Source organism: Nannospalax galili, unplaced genomic scaffold (assembly GCF_000622305.1).
Source record: "Nannospalax galili isolate Female #2095 unplaced genomic scaffold, S.galili_v1.0 scaffold14, whole genome shotgun sequence".
NCBI classification, from domain to species: Eukaryota; Metazoa; Chordata; class Mammalia; order Rodentia; family Spalacidae; genus Nannospalax; species Nannospalax galili.
Window position 1 is genome coordinate 3,938,135 of NW_008336953.1, and position 18,543 is coordinate 3,956,677.

General features: G+C 43.6%; 1 protein-coding gene and 1 long non-coding RNA gene across 12 annotated transcripts in view; one reads left to right on the plus strand and one right to left on the minus strand.

Moving 5' to 3' along the window:
• LOC108490759 overlaps positions 1–7,565 on the plus strand; it is a 16,373-nt gene extending 8,808 nt beyond the window's left edge. Inside the window, exons 3-5 of the long non-coding RNA XR_003849341.1 lie at positions 4,880–5,039; positions 5,897–6,213; positions 6,805–7,565. This is a non-coding gene — a long non-coding RNA (uncharacterized LOC108490759). The remainder of the gene's footprint in view (positions 1–4,879; positions 5,040–5,896; positions 6,214–6,804) is intronic.
• Positions 1–18,543, minus strand: part of Prtfdc1 (phosphoribosyl transferase domain containing 1) — a 94,020-nt gene that overhangs the window by 21,563 nt on the left and 53,914 nt on the right. The window contains exon 4 of one of the 11 annotated variants that reach the window (XM_029562915.1): positions 2,038–2,140. The exons of the other annotated variants lie outside the window; for them this stretch is intronic. Coding sequence (XP_029418775.1) covers positions 2,038–2,140 — 103 coding nt within the window. The remainder of the gene's footprint in view (positions 1–2,037; positions 2,141–18,543) is intronic. 11 annotated transcript variants of the gene reach the window in all.

The following is an 18,543-nucleotide window of genomic DNA, read 5'->3' on the forward strand; positions in this document are numbered from 1 at the left end:
AAATCATTTCTGGGGTCACTGAGATATAGGACCATGGGAAGATTTGCAGATTACACTCAGCTGTGCTGTAATCAGCATCAAAAACAAATAAAATTTCAGGACGGGGTATGCAGATCTAGATGCATCAAGTAAAGCACATAGCTTAATGTCACCAGTGAGATCCAGACCAGCAGCTCAGAGTACATTTTGTAATGATGCTGCTGTTATCATCCCGGTGAATGCTTATCTCCATCCTATTGGTTTTGTTTGTTTGTTAGAAAAATCGCAGAGTATCAGAAAGCTAAATAATGTGCTCAGAGTCACATAGCGTGCTGCCAAGTGAGTCTCATTGACAAAGGCCTTTCTTAGTCCAAGTTTCAAAACATGTTTTCAATATTAGATTTGTCCTTAACCCATCTGGAACTTATAACTTCCAAGTGTGTATATAGTCTATTAGCTCAACACCATTTACTGAACAGTTTATTTTTTCCCTACTGGCTTGAAATGCCATTTTTATTCTATCCTTCATCCTGATAGATAAGGGTCAGTTTCTATATTTTTCCAATCTAATATGCCTAGTCCAATACTATTTAGTCTAATATGCTCAGCTAAATTAGTCCTACTAGTAAAACCTCATAATTATCATAGTTTTAAAATATGTTTTAATATCTGGAATAATGTCTTTTTCTTTTTGAAGATCAAATGAAGTGATGTGGAACATTAGAAATAGTGAATGGTACATGGTCAGCACTTGGTCAACCAGATGCTCAGGGTTACAGTTTGGATCTTAAGCACCTCTCACCTCTGAAAGGCCCTTGTGTTAATGCCTTGGTCTCCAGCTTGGTACTACTGGAAGTTGGGGAAACCTTTAAGGGATGGGGCTTAGTGAAGGACATTAGGTCACTGAGGGTGTGTCCTTGAGACTAATGCTGGTACCTAAACCTCCCCATCCCCTTTTTTCCCAGTCACTGATCCCAGGGATAAGTGTTTCCTCTTGCCATAGGCCCAAAAGCAGCAACAGAGCTAACAAACCAAGGAGCCAAAGCTCTGGAACCACAGCAGACCTTTCCTGTTTCCAAGCTGGTTTTCTCGGGTATTTGTTACAGTGACAGAAAACTGATTAAAATAGTGAATATGATGATCTTGTTTTCTTTTTCACGCGCTAGGAAGTGGCCTCTGGTCAGGAACTCTATGGAACCTCCAGTCATTAATCTTTCTCTCCACAGACATTCAGATGGTCGCTTCCTATATTCTGCAGCGTCAGTGCGCTTCATCAGTCTGCTCACTTCTAAAGCCCAATGCTGACCTCTCCTGCCCATGGAAGGCTTCTCTTTCTCTCTTAAGTCTTTGTGGATATATATTTTGTTTCTTTACTCTTATTTCAGCAAGGCTTCAGGAGGGAATGAAGTTGATTATACACAGTCGATTGACCTATGTCTGATTCAAAACTATCAGATATAAACCACTGTATAGAGGAATTAGGACTGATGTTTGTTTAGCATCACTGGTTGAGTTGGTAATGCTTAAGATTAATCATAAGACTGGACTGGTATGGGTTTTTTTTTTTCTTTCTGAGTTTGTGGATTCTTAAAGCAGAGTTATAAAATCTCATAAAATTGAGTGGTTCCTTGCCTGTTCACCCCCTCCCCACCCCTCAAGCTTTAGAAGTGTTTTTGAATGAATGGGTTTATTTGTTTCACTGAGCTCAGATAGTATTTAATCTCTAAATCACGAGGAGGAGGAAACTGGAATAACAAGAGTTTAAGAACCAGGTGTGGTGATTCAAGTCTGTAATCTTAGCACTGGAGGTCGAGGCAGGAAGATTGCAGATTTAAGGGTAGTCTGAACGCTATGGTGAGACCCTGTCTCAAATTTAAGAGCAGTCTGAACGCTATGGTGAGACCCCGTCTCAAATGAGGGCAGTCTGAACGCTATGGTGAGACCCCGTCTCAAATGATGGCAGTCTGAACGCTATGGTGAGACCCCGTCTCAAATGAGGGCAGTCTGAACGCTATGGTGAGACTGTCTCAAGCAAATAGACAAAGTTTAAAGAAAAACCTTTCGGTAGAGGTAACTGCTGGTAAGTGATGGGGCCCAGGTCTGTCCTAGATCCACCTAGTTCCAGAAGACTCTGGTGCAGCCCTGGCTCTCCCCAGGATTCCTAGAAGCAGGAAGCATAAATCTCTGAGAACATTGTGGGCAAGTGATACAGGGGAGAAGGGGCATCCCCTGGAGGGGTCTTAGGCTCATTCATAAAATAATGCAAGAATGGACCCAAATGGTAGCTTTAGGACAATTTTATTAGAATTTTAAAGAAAAATCCTCAGGGCTGGAGAGCTGGTAAATTCGGCAGCTGCACTGAGGAGGAGAATGGAGGGGAGAAGGAAAGAAAGCCATGAAGCCAGGCAGGTTTAGAGCCTTCATGGGGGTCAGACACGTGGCTGACTCACAACCACATGGCTGGGAGAAGGAAGCTTTAGAGAAAAAGGGAAGAAATCCAAGATGCTAGGGGCAGCCCAAAGCACTAAAGAAAGCATGCTTAGAAAAGCATGTTCAGAAAAGGGATATGAAGAAGAAAAGGAGAGATTCTTCAGAAAAGTGGGCAGACTTACAGAGACCTACATACATGTCTGTGATTGGGTCCAAAAAGTCTGCACTAGGAGGCAGGATTTTGTGCAGGAAAAGTTCACTATCTCATTAACACACTAGATATTCTGTCCATCTATTCAACGTGACCTAAGGTGAACTGGTCTTCCCGGGGTAGATCTATGATCAGGTGCTTGATGAGACAAGCTAGAAAGGTGGGTCTTTCAACAGACAGACTAGAGATTTTATAGTCTTGACCAGTTAATCTTATGGGACTATTTGCTACTCTAACCCAAGAAGTGGAGTAAGGTAGAAAAGCCGAAATGGACAACGGAAAGGAACATGTGGTATAAATGCTGATAAGGGAAACGTGGATAGAGTTAAACAGGGAAGGAAATCGCTGACCTGTAGCTCAGGCATTCCTAGAAGAAATATTTGAGAACTTAGCAGTTCAGGTGACCTGCTCCCCAGCACTACTATGCACAACACACCCAACAGTGCAACCAGAGAGGCGAGATGATCCCTCACACAGAACTGAACTGTAGAGACATTCCTTAGTAAAAAACAAACTGAGGAAGAGTAACTATGGTGAGTATCCTGTCCTATTGAGGAACCAAGAGAGGAAAAGGAAAGAAAGTAAATAAACAAGGGAGCCTCTCTCTAAGCCATTCATTTTCAAAGTCAGAGCAATTTGCTTCAAAATCTATAAGCACCAAAGCATTCCTAGTGTTCTCCCTCAGATGCCTCTACTTGCTACTGGTTTCCCCCCAGTCCTTCCTCTCAGCCAGACCCCTGCTGCCTTCCTTGAGGTCAGTGATACTTAATCAAATGGACAGCCATGCAAAACAGAAACAGAAACACTGTATTACAAGAGTTCTAATGATTAAAGTGGAAAACTTCTAATTTAGATGTTGCGAAGAGCTCACACTGAGGATGAATGAACTATTCCTGGTGTCCTAGTTTTCAAAGCATGGATTGAGGTAGGCAATGACTCTAAATTGGGACCCTTAGTTAGTCCTTTAAGCTACTTGGGATGGCACTACACAGATAGGAGGCAACACACAGAGCTGCATGGCAACTGTGCCTGTCTTGCAGAACACACTGACTTCTTGCCATCCACCTGCGGTCCGCAGAAACAGGCACTCGCTATTTCCTAAACACCAACTTTGTGATTTAGTCTTTGTTCACTTTCTTCAGCACCCAGTGGATGTGTGTAAGCTGTGTGCTTTGTGGTTGTGGTTCACTGCGGCTGACTGCAACCCGGGAGGCATGTGGTTAAGGATGATGTAATTCCAGTACCATGGTGAGCATTGGCCACTGCTGTTCGAAACAAACTCATCTGTATGTTTCTTTGGGGATTTTTACTGACTCCTCAACTCTTAAGCCACAGAGAGCCATTTGGTGGGCACAGCTTTCATCATAAGACAGAAGCACCTGGAGATCATGCTTTGAGCTCATGTCAGTTATTCTAGTGAGCCACAGACAAGTCAGCAGATATGTAGCTGGGTGTGGAATTGCTCTACAAGATGGTGGTAGATGGGCTGAGGGTGGAGTTCAGTGACAGAGCATGTGTATAGTACATGGCTTGGTCTCTAGTACATTAGAAAAAAAAAAAGATCTGAGGTGGAACATGGACACAGATGGCTGAGCTCCTTGTAGAGCCCACATGTGAGTGCATTATTACCTTAGAATCATAAGGGAATTAAAGATAGATCTGTGCTACTAGTTAACAGAAGAGCTATGATATCAATCAAATGTACGGAAAAAGTCAATAATCACACATCTAATAAATATTATGAGTCCCCTGTTTGTGACCTTGTCATCACTGCTGGTGGGCACCACTGGCTGCAGAGGGTGCTGGTGTCTTCCCTGTCATGGCTCATGGCAGTTCATGACATATTGTGCCATTTGACATAGGTAATTCTTATTTATTTGTTGTACTGCATGTGTCTGTGGTGTGCATCTGCATATGCATGTTCACATGTATGTGATTGCATGTGTATATGTGCTAGTGTGCACACGTGTGTGGGGAACCTGAGGTTGATGTCAGGTGTCTTATTTGATCACTCTCTGCCTCATATATTGAGGCAGGGTCTCTCATTTGAACCCAGAGCTTGCTGATTCAATTAGTCTAGCTAACTGACCTGCTCCAGGGGTCCCTGTTGCCTTCTGAGTACTGGAACTAAAGGCAGGTTGCCATGTGTACCTGACATTTATGTGGGTGCTGGGATTCCAAACTCTGGCTGTTACATTTACATAGGAAGTGCTTTACCCACCGAGCCAGCTACTTATCTCTGTTTCTGTGTCCCCACAGCATTTTATGCATATCTGGATGTTAACAAACCTTGACGGAACAACTGTAAATTTTGAAATTGCCAAGGAATGAACACTTCTGGCATCGCGTAGAAACCACTGTGGCTGGCACTCAGCAGCATTCAGTGTTTGCCAAGGCCTGGGGAAGCATCTGAGTTCATGTACTTGATATATACTTACCTCCTACTCATTTAAAGTTTTTTATTTTATGTGTATGAGTGTATTGCCTGCGTGTATGTAAATGCACCCAAATCATGCAATGCCCATGGAGGTCAAAAGAGCGTGTCGGGTTCCCCTGGAACTGGAGTTATAGACAGTTGTTAGCTGCCATGTGGGTGCTGGGAATCAAACCTAGGTCCTCTGCAAGAGCAGTCAGTGCTCTTAACTGCTGAGCCAACTCCAGGCCCTTCCCTACTCATTTTAGATACACAGGACTTGAAAGTAGCATTTGGCTTTTCTTGGTTCACATTTGTCCTCCAGACCCTTGAAGGAACTTATTGTTCAAAGGCAAGATGAAAAAAAATCAGAACTATAACCAAGCACATAAGAGAAAATGTCTATACAGCTAAACTGAGGGTCAGAAATGACTGACTGACTTGGGCAACCTGGGAGATGGGAAGATGAGTACTTCAGACTCTGTTGCTGAGTCCCACCCAACCCGTTTCCGTATCCCAGTCGTTCTTATCATCTCGTCCCTGTCTTCTCAATAGTTTTTAAAACTTAAATGCCAAAAAGGTCTTGTGAATTTTGAGCATTAAAAAATGAAAAAAAATAAATTATTGATTTTTTAATTATCAGTAATTTACCTGATGAGTTATAAAAGATACAGTTAAAAAGCTAAACTAGCAATTTTAACCAGGAGAGTGTGTGAGTGCATGTGTGTGCACGTGCATTCGACCATGTTCATTTTACAATTCCTGACTTCAGTGTTTCTAACTTTGCAAACATGATGTGACTTTCTTCGATATCAAAATGGCTTTCTGTTTGACGACAATGATTTATTGCTCTCTTGTGACAGGTATTCTACTCCACCCCATCTTCAAGAAGGATACCGGTTACTAAGAGTAATTCCCTAACCAACAGAGAAAGGCTCTTTACTTTATGAGAAATAAAGGATGTTGGGTTAGACAAAAGGGACTCCCCCCCCAATGATGTGAAGAAACTATAGATGCATGAAAAGAATAAAGTGTTGTTGAGAAAAAAAGAAAAGTGAAGGATGAGCTCAGAGGAGCCCCCAGGAGAAGGGAAACAGCCTCCGAGCAGATCCCAACACTTTGTTTTCTGTGAACCTTGTTTGGAGCCTTGGTGCAGGACATCCTTCTGTTTTGAAACATGGTATGGACTTCTTGTTTTGATTGAAATTATGTTTTAAAATCACAAAGCAGGACAGGACAAACAAGCCTCTTGACACATCCGAATGAACCCGAAGACTTCAGCAGAGTGTGTCTTAACATGTGGATCCCAGGGGTGACTACTTCTTAAATAACCTAGGAAAGATTTATAACTATAGCTTTACAAAACAGTCTGGTAGATTGACCAGATTCCAAGGATAGACCCGCACCCAAGGGCACTTGGGAAACACAACTAGGCCTTAAAAATAACAAGTAATAGCAGAGGATATGAGGTTGGGGGTTGGGGATGCAGTAAGATGGGCGTGAAGACGGGGGAGGGGTCTGAATAAGATCAAAATGCGCTACATGAAATTCTCAAGTCAGCAAAAATATTTTTTAAACAGCCAGATGAACACTGTTCAACAGCAATGAAATCCGAAAGCAGCTTTCATACACTTGTGTTAGGGTTGCTAGGGAATGGGATGGGGATGAGGAAGGGCCAAGGGAGAAAGCTAGAGGCAGATCCCTTCTGGAAGCATCTAGAAGAGCCACCTTTTGTGGTCATTTGACTGGATCTATCTTCATTTCTGCCCAGCTTTACTCTAGGTTCACCTGTGGGAATCCCTGCTAATCTCAAGCTATTTCTGAAGACGCCCGTGCCTGCAAAACAAAGTCCCATTTTTGTCACAGAAATGCGAAGCTGCACTTAGAGCCAGTGCCGGGGCAAGGGGGCCTCCACACTGCAAACACCCAAACGCCAAGGCATTTGCTTTTATTCTTTTTGGTCTTCTGAGGGTTGTTTTCCCTCCTGTGAAAGTTCCACAGCAGAATGAATAAAAGGGACAAGTGTGCTGACACAGCCTCCTCTTCTCCCACAGAGCTGTTTACACTTTGCCCTGAGGATGAAGTGGAGGAAAGAACAGCCTACCTGGGGAAGCCAGGCACCCTGATACTTTTCAACTGGAGGCCAGGCTGCCTAGATAATAGTGTTCCGTCCTGCCCCTTGGCTCAGAAGTCTTGGTGGCATCTGAGTTGAAAAAGAAGTGCATGAAGGAAGCATGCAGCTGTCCCAGACCCTTGAGCACCTCATCTTCATCTGTCCCACCCAGGGTTCAGGCAGGTACAGTCCTCCCTCAGGAGCCTTGTCTCTAGCTGATGCTGCACTCGTCCCAGCACAAACATGGCACTTTTAGTGCTGGAACCTGTGGGGATGAGCCTAGATTTTTTTAGTTCAGTCCTGACAGAACTATAATTTCAAAACCTCATTTATCTCAGCATATGGTATTCGACCTTCATCTACCCAGGGCAAGCTTGATGATCGGAATTACTAGCTGAGTCTTTTATTTTTTTTTATTTTTGTTTTTGGTCCTTTTGAAACAGCCTCCCTGTATCCTCAGCTGGCCTGAAACTTGCTGTGTAGACCTGGCTTGCCTTAATCTTACAGAGATCCCCCTGCCTCTGTTTCCTGAGGGCTGGGACTAAAGGTGTGCATCACCACTCCAGCTCAGCTGAGCATTTTCTAAATGCCAGCGGTTCTACTGAGCACACAGCTGTCACGAATCCTAAAAGAAGCCCATGCAGTTTGATCTAGCAATTGCAGTATTTACGTGCATGGGTAAAAAATGTATGTCTGCTGCCAGGCGTGGTGGCACATGCCTGTAGCCCCAGCACTTGGGAGGCAGAGGTAGGCAAGCAGATGTCTGTAAGTTCAAAAGCTAGCCTGGTTTACCTGGTCTACATAGTGAGTTCCAGGCCAGCTGAGGCTACAGGGAGACCTTGTCTCAAAAAGACCAAAAAAAAAAAAGAAAAAGAAAGAAAAGATGATAGATGATTACTTAAGAGTTGAATTTTTAATACTGTATCTTTTTTAAGGGCTTGTTCGTTTTTATTTTTTGTGTATGAGTACCTTGCCTGCATGGATGGACACCATGTAAGGTGCCAGTGGAGGCCAGAAGACGGTGTTGGATCCCCTGTAACTAGAGATACAGATGATTGGTAGCTGCCATGTGCTGGTAACAGAACCTGAGTCCTTTACAAGAACAGTCAGTGCTCTTAACCACTGAGCCATCTCTCCAGCCCTAAGTCTTGAGTTTTTAAGTTACCCTCAAATAATTCTAAATAAAGGCAAGGAGTGAAAGCATTAACAATAACGAACATTTAAAAATGGCATGTAGACATTTATTAACTATTACAGTTTCAATGGCTCTAAGTTTCTCAAAATAAAAATTTGGAGAGAAGACTCCTAGGGATCAGTGACTTGTTTTCTTTATCTGCTAGGCTGTTTCCTTTTAGCACATCTTAAAAGCTATGTGCTTTCAGAGCATAGATATACAGTGTTGTCTCCAGTAACCAGATATGGGTTTCAGAGCCCCTTTTCCCTTTTGCTCTTTTAATATGTACTGAAAAAACTACGACTGTTCCAGGAAGCAATGCACACACATGCACACAAGAATTAAATTGCTGATATTAAATGCACAGCATATGTGTCTCTAACACCCCTAATCACACCAGTGACAGGCATCACTAATCAATCAAAGCACTTTTTTCTGTCAGGCCTCGTTATGCTTCAGAATCTTTCTTAACACAAAATCTTTCTCTAGGTTACCTTGATTAGTTTGTCAGAGTTTGAATGAGAAATAAAATATTTGCCATCTACCATTAATAAATCACCTCCTTTTCAAAACCTAAAAAAAAAAAAAAGTAATCTGAATAAAAACCTGCACATGAGGGGCTGGAGCAATGGCTCAGCAGTTAAGAGCACTGGGTGCTCTTGCAGAGGACCTGGGTTCAGTTCCCTGCACCCACATGATGGCTAATTTCAGTTCCAGGGGATCTGACACCTTCTTCTGCCTTCCTCAGGCATTGCAAGTACTTGCTAAATACAGGCAGGCAAAACACTATACACTTATTAAAAAAAAAAAAAAAACCTGCACATGAGGTTTATAGCATCTTTACTCACAACTGCTAAACGGTGGAGATAACCAAGAAGTTCTTCAGAGGGTTCTGGAAAAATAAGCTGCAGCTCATCTAGACAATGGAAGAAGTGAGCTGTTCACATGAAAACATGTGAAGGAAATGGAAATACATGTTGCTAAGTGGAAGATGTCAACCTGCAAATACTACACACAACTCTATGATACTAAAACCATGCACAGTGTCAAAGCATCAGCTGTTACCAGAGGCTGGAGGAGAGGAAAAGGGAATGGGCAGAGCATAGAGGATTCTTAAGGCAGAAGCTATTTTGTATAGCACTTCAATGGCATAAATAGATACAGGCTGTCGTATAATTAACCAATGTCCATAATGTCCAATGTCAAGAGTGAGCCCCAGTGTGAAGTGTGGACTCTGAATAGTGGTATGTCCACATGGGTTCCTTGATTATGACAAATGCACCTCTCTAGTTCAAGATGCTGATGATGGGGAGGCTGCAGTGTGTGTGGTTAGTGAGGCATAGTCTCTATATCTTCTGAAAAACTTTGGGAGAATCTGAAACTGCTCTAAAAAATAATCTCTATTAAAGGTCTAAAGAGATGGCTCAATGGTCAAGAGCACTGGCTGTTCTTAACCAAGTTCTGTTCCCAGCACCGACATGGTGTTTCATAGCCATCCAAAAGTCCAATTCCAGGAGATCCAATTCCCTCTTCTGGCCTTCACAAGCATTACACACATGGTACACATACATACATGTAGTTGAAACATTCACACATATAAAATAAAAATAAAAGCTTTATTAAAAAATTTGACCCAGGTTCCATTCCCAGCACCTACATGGCGGCTATGAATCATCCTTAACTCCAGTTCCAAGGGAATCCGAAGCCCTCTTCTGACCTCTGCAGCATTGCACGACAGGAGTGCACTCACATACATGAAGGCAGTATACTCTTGCATGTAAAATAAAAATAATAAAATATTTTTAAAAATTCCTAAGTAGTAGGTATGGTAGCCACCCTAATCTAAATAACCTTGTCTAATAGTTTTATACTTCTGTGATCATAATATCAGACAGAAACAAGTGGGGGAAAGATTTATTTTAGCTCAGGGTTTCAGAGTTTCGGTGCAATGTGGCAGGAAAGGCATGGCAGAGCAGACCAGTTCATAGAGGCTGGAGTGTGCGACAAAAGCAGAAAGGTAGAGAGGATTCAGAAAGGAACCTGGGACCAGGCCGTAAACTTCAGAGGCCCGCCTCTAGTGACCTGCTTCTACCAGCTAGACCCTACCTGCTAAAGATTCCACAGTTACCACCTGGGGAACAAGTATGCGAAACATGAGCCCGAGTGGGGTTGTCATTTCAGATTCAGATCTCACCCAGGTCTCCCAGATGGAAAGCAATGTTGCTGGAGGCAGAAGAGATTCAAGGAGCTGGAGAGATGACTCAGCAGTTAAGAGTGCTTACCACTCTTGCAAAGGATCCATACTGGTTCCCAGCATCCACATTGAACAGTTCACAACTTCCTGTAACTCTAATTCCAGGGGGTTCTGACATCCTTTTCTGACCTCCATGGGCATTTGCATGCACGTGGTACACTTTACAGACAAGCAGGCACATACACAAACAAATAAAAAAATTTAATAAAAAGAGATTTAGATCCCCCTTGCCAGCTTCCTCTGAAGCCTCTGCTTGGCCAGCATGCTTGTACTCCTGGGTTTGATGCTATCTGCCCTTTCCTGTGACTTGACATTATACTCCTTCTCTTCCAGGGCTTCCCATGGTGCACGTGTCACGTGACAGGACTGCGGTTGTATTTGTAAGAAACACTAAATATTGGTCTTTCCTTTCAAACCCTGTAACACTTGGTTTATGACAAGGAATTCTAATCTTTTAATCCCACCACATTGTAAGACTTCTGTCTTAGGAAAGGCCCTGAAGCATTCCCGAACTGGATGGGGCAGTGGAGCTCTTCCTCCTTCCTTTACTCCCATTCTTTTAAAGTAGACAACCAGGAAAGACTGTGGGGTGGGATCACAGCCAATGGGGAAATGGCACAGCACTCCTGTGTTAGAGATAAAAGCCTATCAAGCTTTGGGTCCTGTGTGCTTGCAGGATCTGACTGACCACATAATACACCCTTTTGCAAAAGCGAACTCTGCCTGCTGAATTATTTCTTCTTTGTCCTTGTGTTCTTTGTGTGGTATTGGTGGGGCCCTTGGACCTTGGATTTTATTTCTAACTTGTATTTCTCCTCTCTTTCCTCTTCTTCCCCTCTCCTCTTCTCTTTTGCCCTTCCCTGACTCCCCTCCCTTCCTTTTCTCCCTCCTTCCCCTTTATTCTCTTCTCCTCCCCTCTCTCCTCTCCTTTCCCTTCCTGTCCTCATTTCCGCTCCCCTCCCCTCCCTCCTCTCCCCTCCCCTCCCCTCTCTCCTCTCCTCTTTTTTCCTCCTCCCCAGCTTCCTTTCTTCTCTGCCCATCTTTCCACCTGCCTTTCCTTCCTCTCTCCTCTCCAGCCCCCTTCTTTCTTTTTCTGAGACAATGCAGCAGAGATCTATGCAGCTCAAGCTGGTGTTAAACAAGATCCTCCTACCTCAGCCTCATGAATGCTGGGATTTCAGGCATGGTCTACCTACCACACTTGGCTAACAGTCTGCATTTCTAATAAGCTTTCTGGAAATAAGGATGCTACAGGGCCACAGGCACCCTCTGACTCGTCGTGGTGTGTGTTCCGCTGATGCCAACCTGGCTAAGTGCAGCATGCCCTGAATCTTATGTTAAACATACCTAGTGATGCTCCCTCTACCTAGAATGTCTCTCTGCACTATGTCTGCCTGTCAAAATAATAATCATCCTTAGACAACCAGATTGAAGTCTACTTCATTATAAACCACCGTTATCAGCCAAAATTGAGCACTCCACTGGCCTGCTTCCTCTCACTTAGCAGCAATCCCTGCAGTGCTGTTGCTTCCTGCTTATGTGAGCTGCTCCCTAGTCAGTGTACACGCACCTGCTCACTTTGAAAGCAGCTTGGAGACAGGGACTTTATGGCTGGGGACCTTATGGGTTCCTTACCACTAAGAAGGCCTGGCTCTGTCTGTCATTCACTGCCATGTTCACCCCTTTCCCTTTTATGAATAATAGAAGAGCAACATTCAGTTCAACAGATGTTTATCAAGGTGTGTGAAGCACTTTACATATGGCATGCAAATTAAACTGCATGACAACACAAAAGGAGTGACACCACCCCATTTCATAGACCAGCATCAGAAGGCTGAAGGACCTCGGAACGTCAGGGTCCCTTTTCTACTACCGTGCCATTTCTTTTCTGCATACAAGGGATCAGTGTATCCCTACATCCTGGGAAACCACAGCAAGAAAGCCTGATTAATATGCACTTGTAATTGCAGTGGCAAGTGTCCTAGTTTGTTTCTCCATTGCTGTGACAAAATACTCTGACCAATACCAACTTGGGGAGGAAAGGGTTTATTTTATCTTACATCTCCTGGGTCACAGTTCATCATGAGGGAGCCCAAAGTAGGGAGTCAGGGCAGGAATCTGGAGGCAGGAACTAGAGCACAGGCCATGGGAGGAACACTGCTTACTGGCTTGCTCCCTGGCCCCTGCTCAGCCTGCTTTTTTATGGAACATAGGCCCACCTGCCCAGGGTGGCACCACCCACAGTGGGCTGGGCCCTCCCACATCACTCAACAATCAAGAAGATGCTCCACAGACATGGCCACAGGCCAGTCCTATGGAGGATATTCCCCAATTGAGGCTCCCTCAACCCAGGTGTGTCAAGATGACACAAAAGCTATCCAGCACAGTATGTCTATAAAACTTCAGACAACCACATTTAAAATGAGGCAAAGATTTCCAGATTAAATCTGACCATGTAAGGAGAAAGCAACTATAAGAAGCAGCGATGATGATGGACAACCCATCAGACCCTAGGGTTCCTCAACAAATCACTTCTCATTGGCTGTGACCTGCCTGCGGACGTCTAGGTGTGTATGCCCCTCTCATAGGTTGGAACATAATCACCAGTGGGATGATGCTGAGAAGTAGGGCCTTTGTCCTTATAAAAGTGACTGAGAACCAGCTTGTCCATTAAACCAAGTGAGGACACAGCTAGAAGGTGACATCTATGAATTGGAATGGAATCTGAAGGGATTTCTCGGTCTCTGAAGAAATAAACTTTCTTGTTCATAAACCACTCAGGTTATGGTGTTTTGTTATAGGAGCCTGAACAGACTGAGACAGTGTCTTGCCTGCTTCTCAGAGTTACCATGAGAAGCAAATTACTAATAATGTGCAAATGCAATGAAAAAAACCTAGCCAGTATTCAGAAAATTTCTTAACAATATTCTTCAGCCTAATACAGAGCTAAAGAGGAAAGGCAATTTATATGAAATAGATATAGAATGGAAGACTGGGGGATGCCGAATACCAAGTGTTCATCTCTTGTTATTATTGTTCGTTTTATAGCCTTTGCTCAAATTTCTGAAAGTATCTAATGAGACATCAGCAATACGTAAGAGGTTAGAGAGCAGAACGCCTTGACAGTCACCTTCTGTTTTTCCAGAATAAGAAAAGATGGTTTATTTGATGTAGGCATGTTGACTAGCAGTGCAGGCTTGCAAATACTTTCAGTATTAAGTCATGTCTTCAAAACTGGGTGGGGTGCTGAGTTGTTAAATTTTCTCTTTTCCTCTGGAGGCCAAAGCTTGGAAAGCTGAAGACTACATGTGAAATGAGTTGGGTGGTCTCAGGAAAATTCTGTGTAAACATCATTGCTCATCTAAAAGTAGCACCAAACACTGTGCATGTGTCTGTCCATGTTCTCCAAGCACAGTCTGGACTCCATTAATGTGCCTGAGGAGTCAATTTGTCTCTAATAAATGTTTTTGTAATCACAGTGAGAAGGAAGCTCCAGGACGTGGACGGAAATGAGCCCACTCTATGCACTGGTGGGCAGACTGCAAGGAAGGAGACTTTGGTTGTGTCTGGCAGAGAAGGGCCAAGGCTCCCTGAGAGAGAGAAAGGAGGATTCAGTGTAAGAGGTCCCTGGAGGAGCCTTATCTGAGTCTGCCAAGGAGGGACGCAAGGTCTCTGGGGCAGGGCCACCTTCACCTTGGTGTCTGTGGTATGATCATCTTGATGGACATTCATCAGTGTCCAGACCAGACAAGTTCTGTGCCCTGTGTCCTGTGTTCTGAAGGTCAGGCAGACATGACACATGACATGCCCTGATTAGGGCCAGCAGCTACAAAACACTGACCTTGTGACTTGTTTTTTATTTTGAGACCAGGTCTCCCTGTAGCTCCAGCTGACCTGGAAATTGCTATGTAGACCAAGCTGGGCTCGATGTTATAGAGATTCACCTGCCTCTGCCTCACAAGTGCAAGGATTAAAGGTGTGTACTGCCATGCCCAGTTAGGGATGAGTTTTTTAAAAAATACTTTATCATTTTTATTTTATGAGTGTATTGCCTGTGTGTATGTAGGTAAGTGCACCCTTGTCATGCAATGCTTGCGGAGGTCAGAAGAAGGCATTGGATCCCTTGGAACTGTAGTTACAGACAGTTGTTAGCTGCTGTGTGGATGCTGGGAACTGAACCTGAGTCCTCTGCAAGAGCAGCCAGTGCTCTTAACTGCTGAGCCATTTCTCCAGTCCCTGGGTTATTTTTTGCATCAGGTATCACTAGCACATAAAACATCTACTCCTCCTTTGTTTTGTGAAATATTTATTGTCATTGGCCAAGGAGCACCAAGTCCTTGTTATATGGGGGATGGGAGGAAATGTTTGAGCCAGGAGTGGAGGCAAGAGAGAACAGGAAGGTGAAGGGCAAGTTCTACAACAGTTTTCAACATCTGTCACACAAATACTACTGTTGGTATAAGGCCTCAGTCTGAAATCAACAGAAGATGAGGCGTGAGACGTTCTGGGATTCAGTTCTGGGATCCCCGAATCCTGTGGACTTGGTGTGGGACAGAGGTACCACTTGGAGGTCCTGTCCTGCCTACAGGACCGCTGGGTCCCAACACGGCATCTGCTTAGATCAGAGCACCTTGCTTGGGCCCTGTTATGGTTTAATCTGACATATCCCCCAAAGGCTGATGTTTTGAATGCTTATTCCACAGCTGGTGGTTCTATTTTTGAGGGGTAGAGGACACTAGGAATTGAGGGTCTAGCTGGTAGAAGTAGTCAGGAGGGATGGGTCTTTCAAGGTGATTCCTGGCCCCCGGTTCCTTTCAGACTCTCTGCTTCTTGCTCCACTGAGATGTGAACAGCCCCTGCCACACGCTGCTGCCACCATGAACTGAGCTGCTCTGCTGTGTTTTCCCTGATCTGACCCATTGAGATCCCTCTAAAACTATGAGCCAGAAGTCTTTTGGGGCTGGAAAGATGGCCCAGTGGTTAGAACACAGGCTGCTCTTGTAGAGGACCCTGGTTTGGTTCCCAGCATCCATATGGTTGCTAAAAACCATCCGTAACTCCAGTTCCAGGAAACCTGACACCCTCTGACTTCCTTGGGCATTGCATGCACAAGTGCACTTATATTCAGGCATAACACCCATACAGACACACACACACACACACACACACACACACACACACACAAAATTTTAAAAAAAATTAAAAGTAGTAGGTGGATTCACAGAAACAAAAAGTAGAATGTTAGTTTCCAGGAGTTACAACAAGAGGGAGAGAAAGACTTGTTCAGTGGACATGGAGTTTCCATTTTGTAAGATGGGAACGTTCTAGAGATGTGTTGCACACACAGTGAATATACACAGCACTTCTACCCTGTACTCTGAACGATGGTTAAAAGAGAAAATTTTATGTTGTGTGGTCTTTTTGCCAAATCCAACATGATTTTAAAATTCCATTCCACAAGTCATAATGTTTGATATCTAGCAGAAGAGGAGTAGGTACAGACTGCAGAAATGTAGAGAGGAATCAACTCATCAAGATCACCCGAGAACTGACCCAGGGGTTGGGACTAGAAGGCATAGACAGAGAAGCAGTTAGTAGTATTCTGTGTCCTGGGGGCCATATTGTGAACTGCCTTGACAGAGAGAGCCATGTGGTGGGAATGGGGGTCACCCCACAGCCAACAGCAGGAAAGAAAGCAGGCCCTCAGTCAAACAACTGCAAGAAAACGAGTTCCTCCAACAACCCGAAGGGACTTGGAAGCAGATGCTTTCCCTAATTGAGCATATCTGAATGCAGGCAGACGACAACCTTGATTTCAGGCTTCAGAGATCCCGAGCAGAGGCCCCGGCTGCACTATCCCGAGCAGAGGCCCCGGCTGCACTATGCCAGACTCCTGACCATGGACACTGTGAGATGATGAAAAGATTTCTGTTTTAAGCTCTCAAATGTGTGGTAACTGGTTATTCAGTGAGCAGAAAGCAATATGACTGACTGGGTAGGATTAACTGTGGATGAGGCACTGCAGAAGAAATGACCAGGAGCTAGATGACAGAAATAGAAAACATGGAACTGGGCATGGTGCCGCATGCCTAAGGAGGCTAAGGCAGGAGGATCTGAAGTTCAAGGCTAGTCTGGGCTGCAAAATGAGGTTCTGCCTTAAAAGATAAAACTTGGAGACAAAAGGGAAAGAAGAGAGAAGATATTTAATCCAAAGAGAAAAAAAGAATTGAAAAGAAAACAGATCAAGGAAATGCAGGTATGTGCCAAAAAATGGAGAACAGCGAAAACACACACAAATGGTGACCACACACAAACGAGTCTTCTCTTATTATATCTGTTAAAAAGCCCTTTTGATAATAGTTCTCGATTTGGAAAAGTTTCAGTGTTACTACAAAGAATTCCTGTATACTCTTCACTCAGTTTTCTGTTGTTTAGGCATTTGATATCACAACTTTTCCACAATGATAGATTACCCCTCTGTCATTAGTTAAAAATACTTTACAAAGACATCTATTATATAACCACAATTTAAATGGATTAACTATGTTCCATAATCTTACATATTTAAGAAAGAAAAGTCACTTGAAATTCAATCACCTCAGAAGGAAGGCATCCAAACTTAAAAAAAAAAAAAAAAAAAGCATTTAAGGGCCCATCTGTAAATAATTATATAGCCATATATGTTAAGAAAGTTCTTAAAAACATGGATTCTTTCCATTTTCTTACAATTAAAATATAAGCTTCATTAATTTATAACAGTGAATAATTATGACAGTTTATGGTGATGAATCCTGGGCTGGGTTTTATCTATCTGCTCTTATTTTCTAGATGAGAAAATGAAATCTTTTTAAGGATTATATTTATTTTGGTGTGTGTGTGTGTGTGTGTGTGTGTGTGTGTGTGTGTACATATTTCATGGTGCACATGTGGAGGTCAGAGGACAACTTTGTGCACTTGGTTCTCTTTTCACCTTTATATTTGGGTTTCAGGATTGGATTCAAGTTAATAGGCTTATGCAGCAAATGCCTTTACTTGCTGAGCCATTTTTCTTGGCCTGTAAATAGAATCTCAAAGAACTGGTCCAAGCCCACCCAATAGGTAGCAGAAATAGAACGTGGACCTAGGTCTTTCCCATAGTAAAGTGCTCATATTTGTCTGCTACGTGTAACCTCAGGTTAATGAAACCAAGCAGCTCTAATCAACTTGGCAATACCATTAGTGCTGGTACTCAAAAGTGAGCCTCCGCCGACTCCCACTTCATCACATCTATCTGGAAATAGGACAAAGGTAAGACGGAGGGAATTTAAAACTGCAGGTTATCTGATAATGTTACTCTGCCCTCTGAGGGAGGATTAGACTAAGACTAAGGCAGCTTAAACTGTTGAAAGTGATGCTTACGTTATGAGACACGGTCTTGGACACTGAACACGTGACCATCACGCAGACTTCTGGACAGGAATAGTTTTGTTCTACCACCGTCACATGTAGAAGTTTTTCTTCAAGTAGCTTGGGGCTCTGTGACAGCACCTGAGGGCCAACCTAGGCTTGTAGATGGAGTAAGCAGATGACACTCAGAGTCCAACAAGACTATATCTAGTGATGCTTTATTTTTTGAGGTTTTATGGGAAATGTTACTTACAAAATGTCAGTGCTGAAAAACATTTGAAAGCCACCAGCCTTCTGGGAGACAGAACAGTGTAGTGGCTAAGTTTGTGGTGTTACAGGTTGGCAATGTGGGTTCAAACCCAGGCTGTGCTGCTTGTGGACAGTGTACCTCTGGCAAAGGAACCCTTCTGAGCCTCAATTACAGCCTGGCTTGGCACAGGCCTCAAGCAAGAGTAGTGATTAGTGCTACCTATGATAGGGATCCATAAATGGGAGCTGGAGGGGAGTCATGTTCAAGTGCAGAAAGAAAAGGAGGTTCATAAGGGAAAGGCACAGGACCTGGCTCCTCAGACAGGCCAGATGT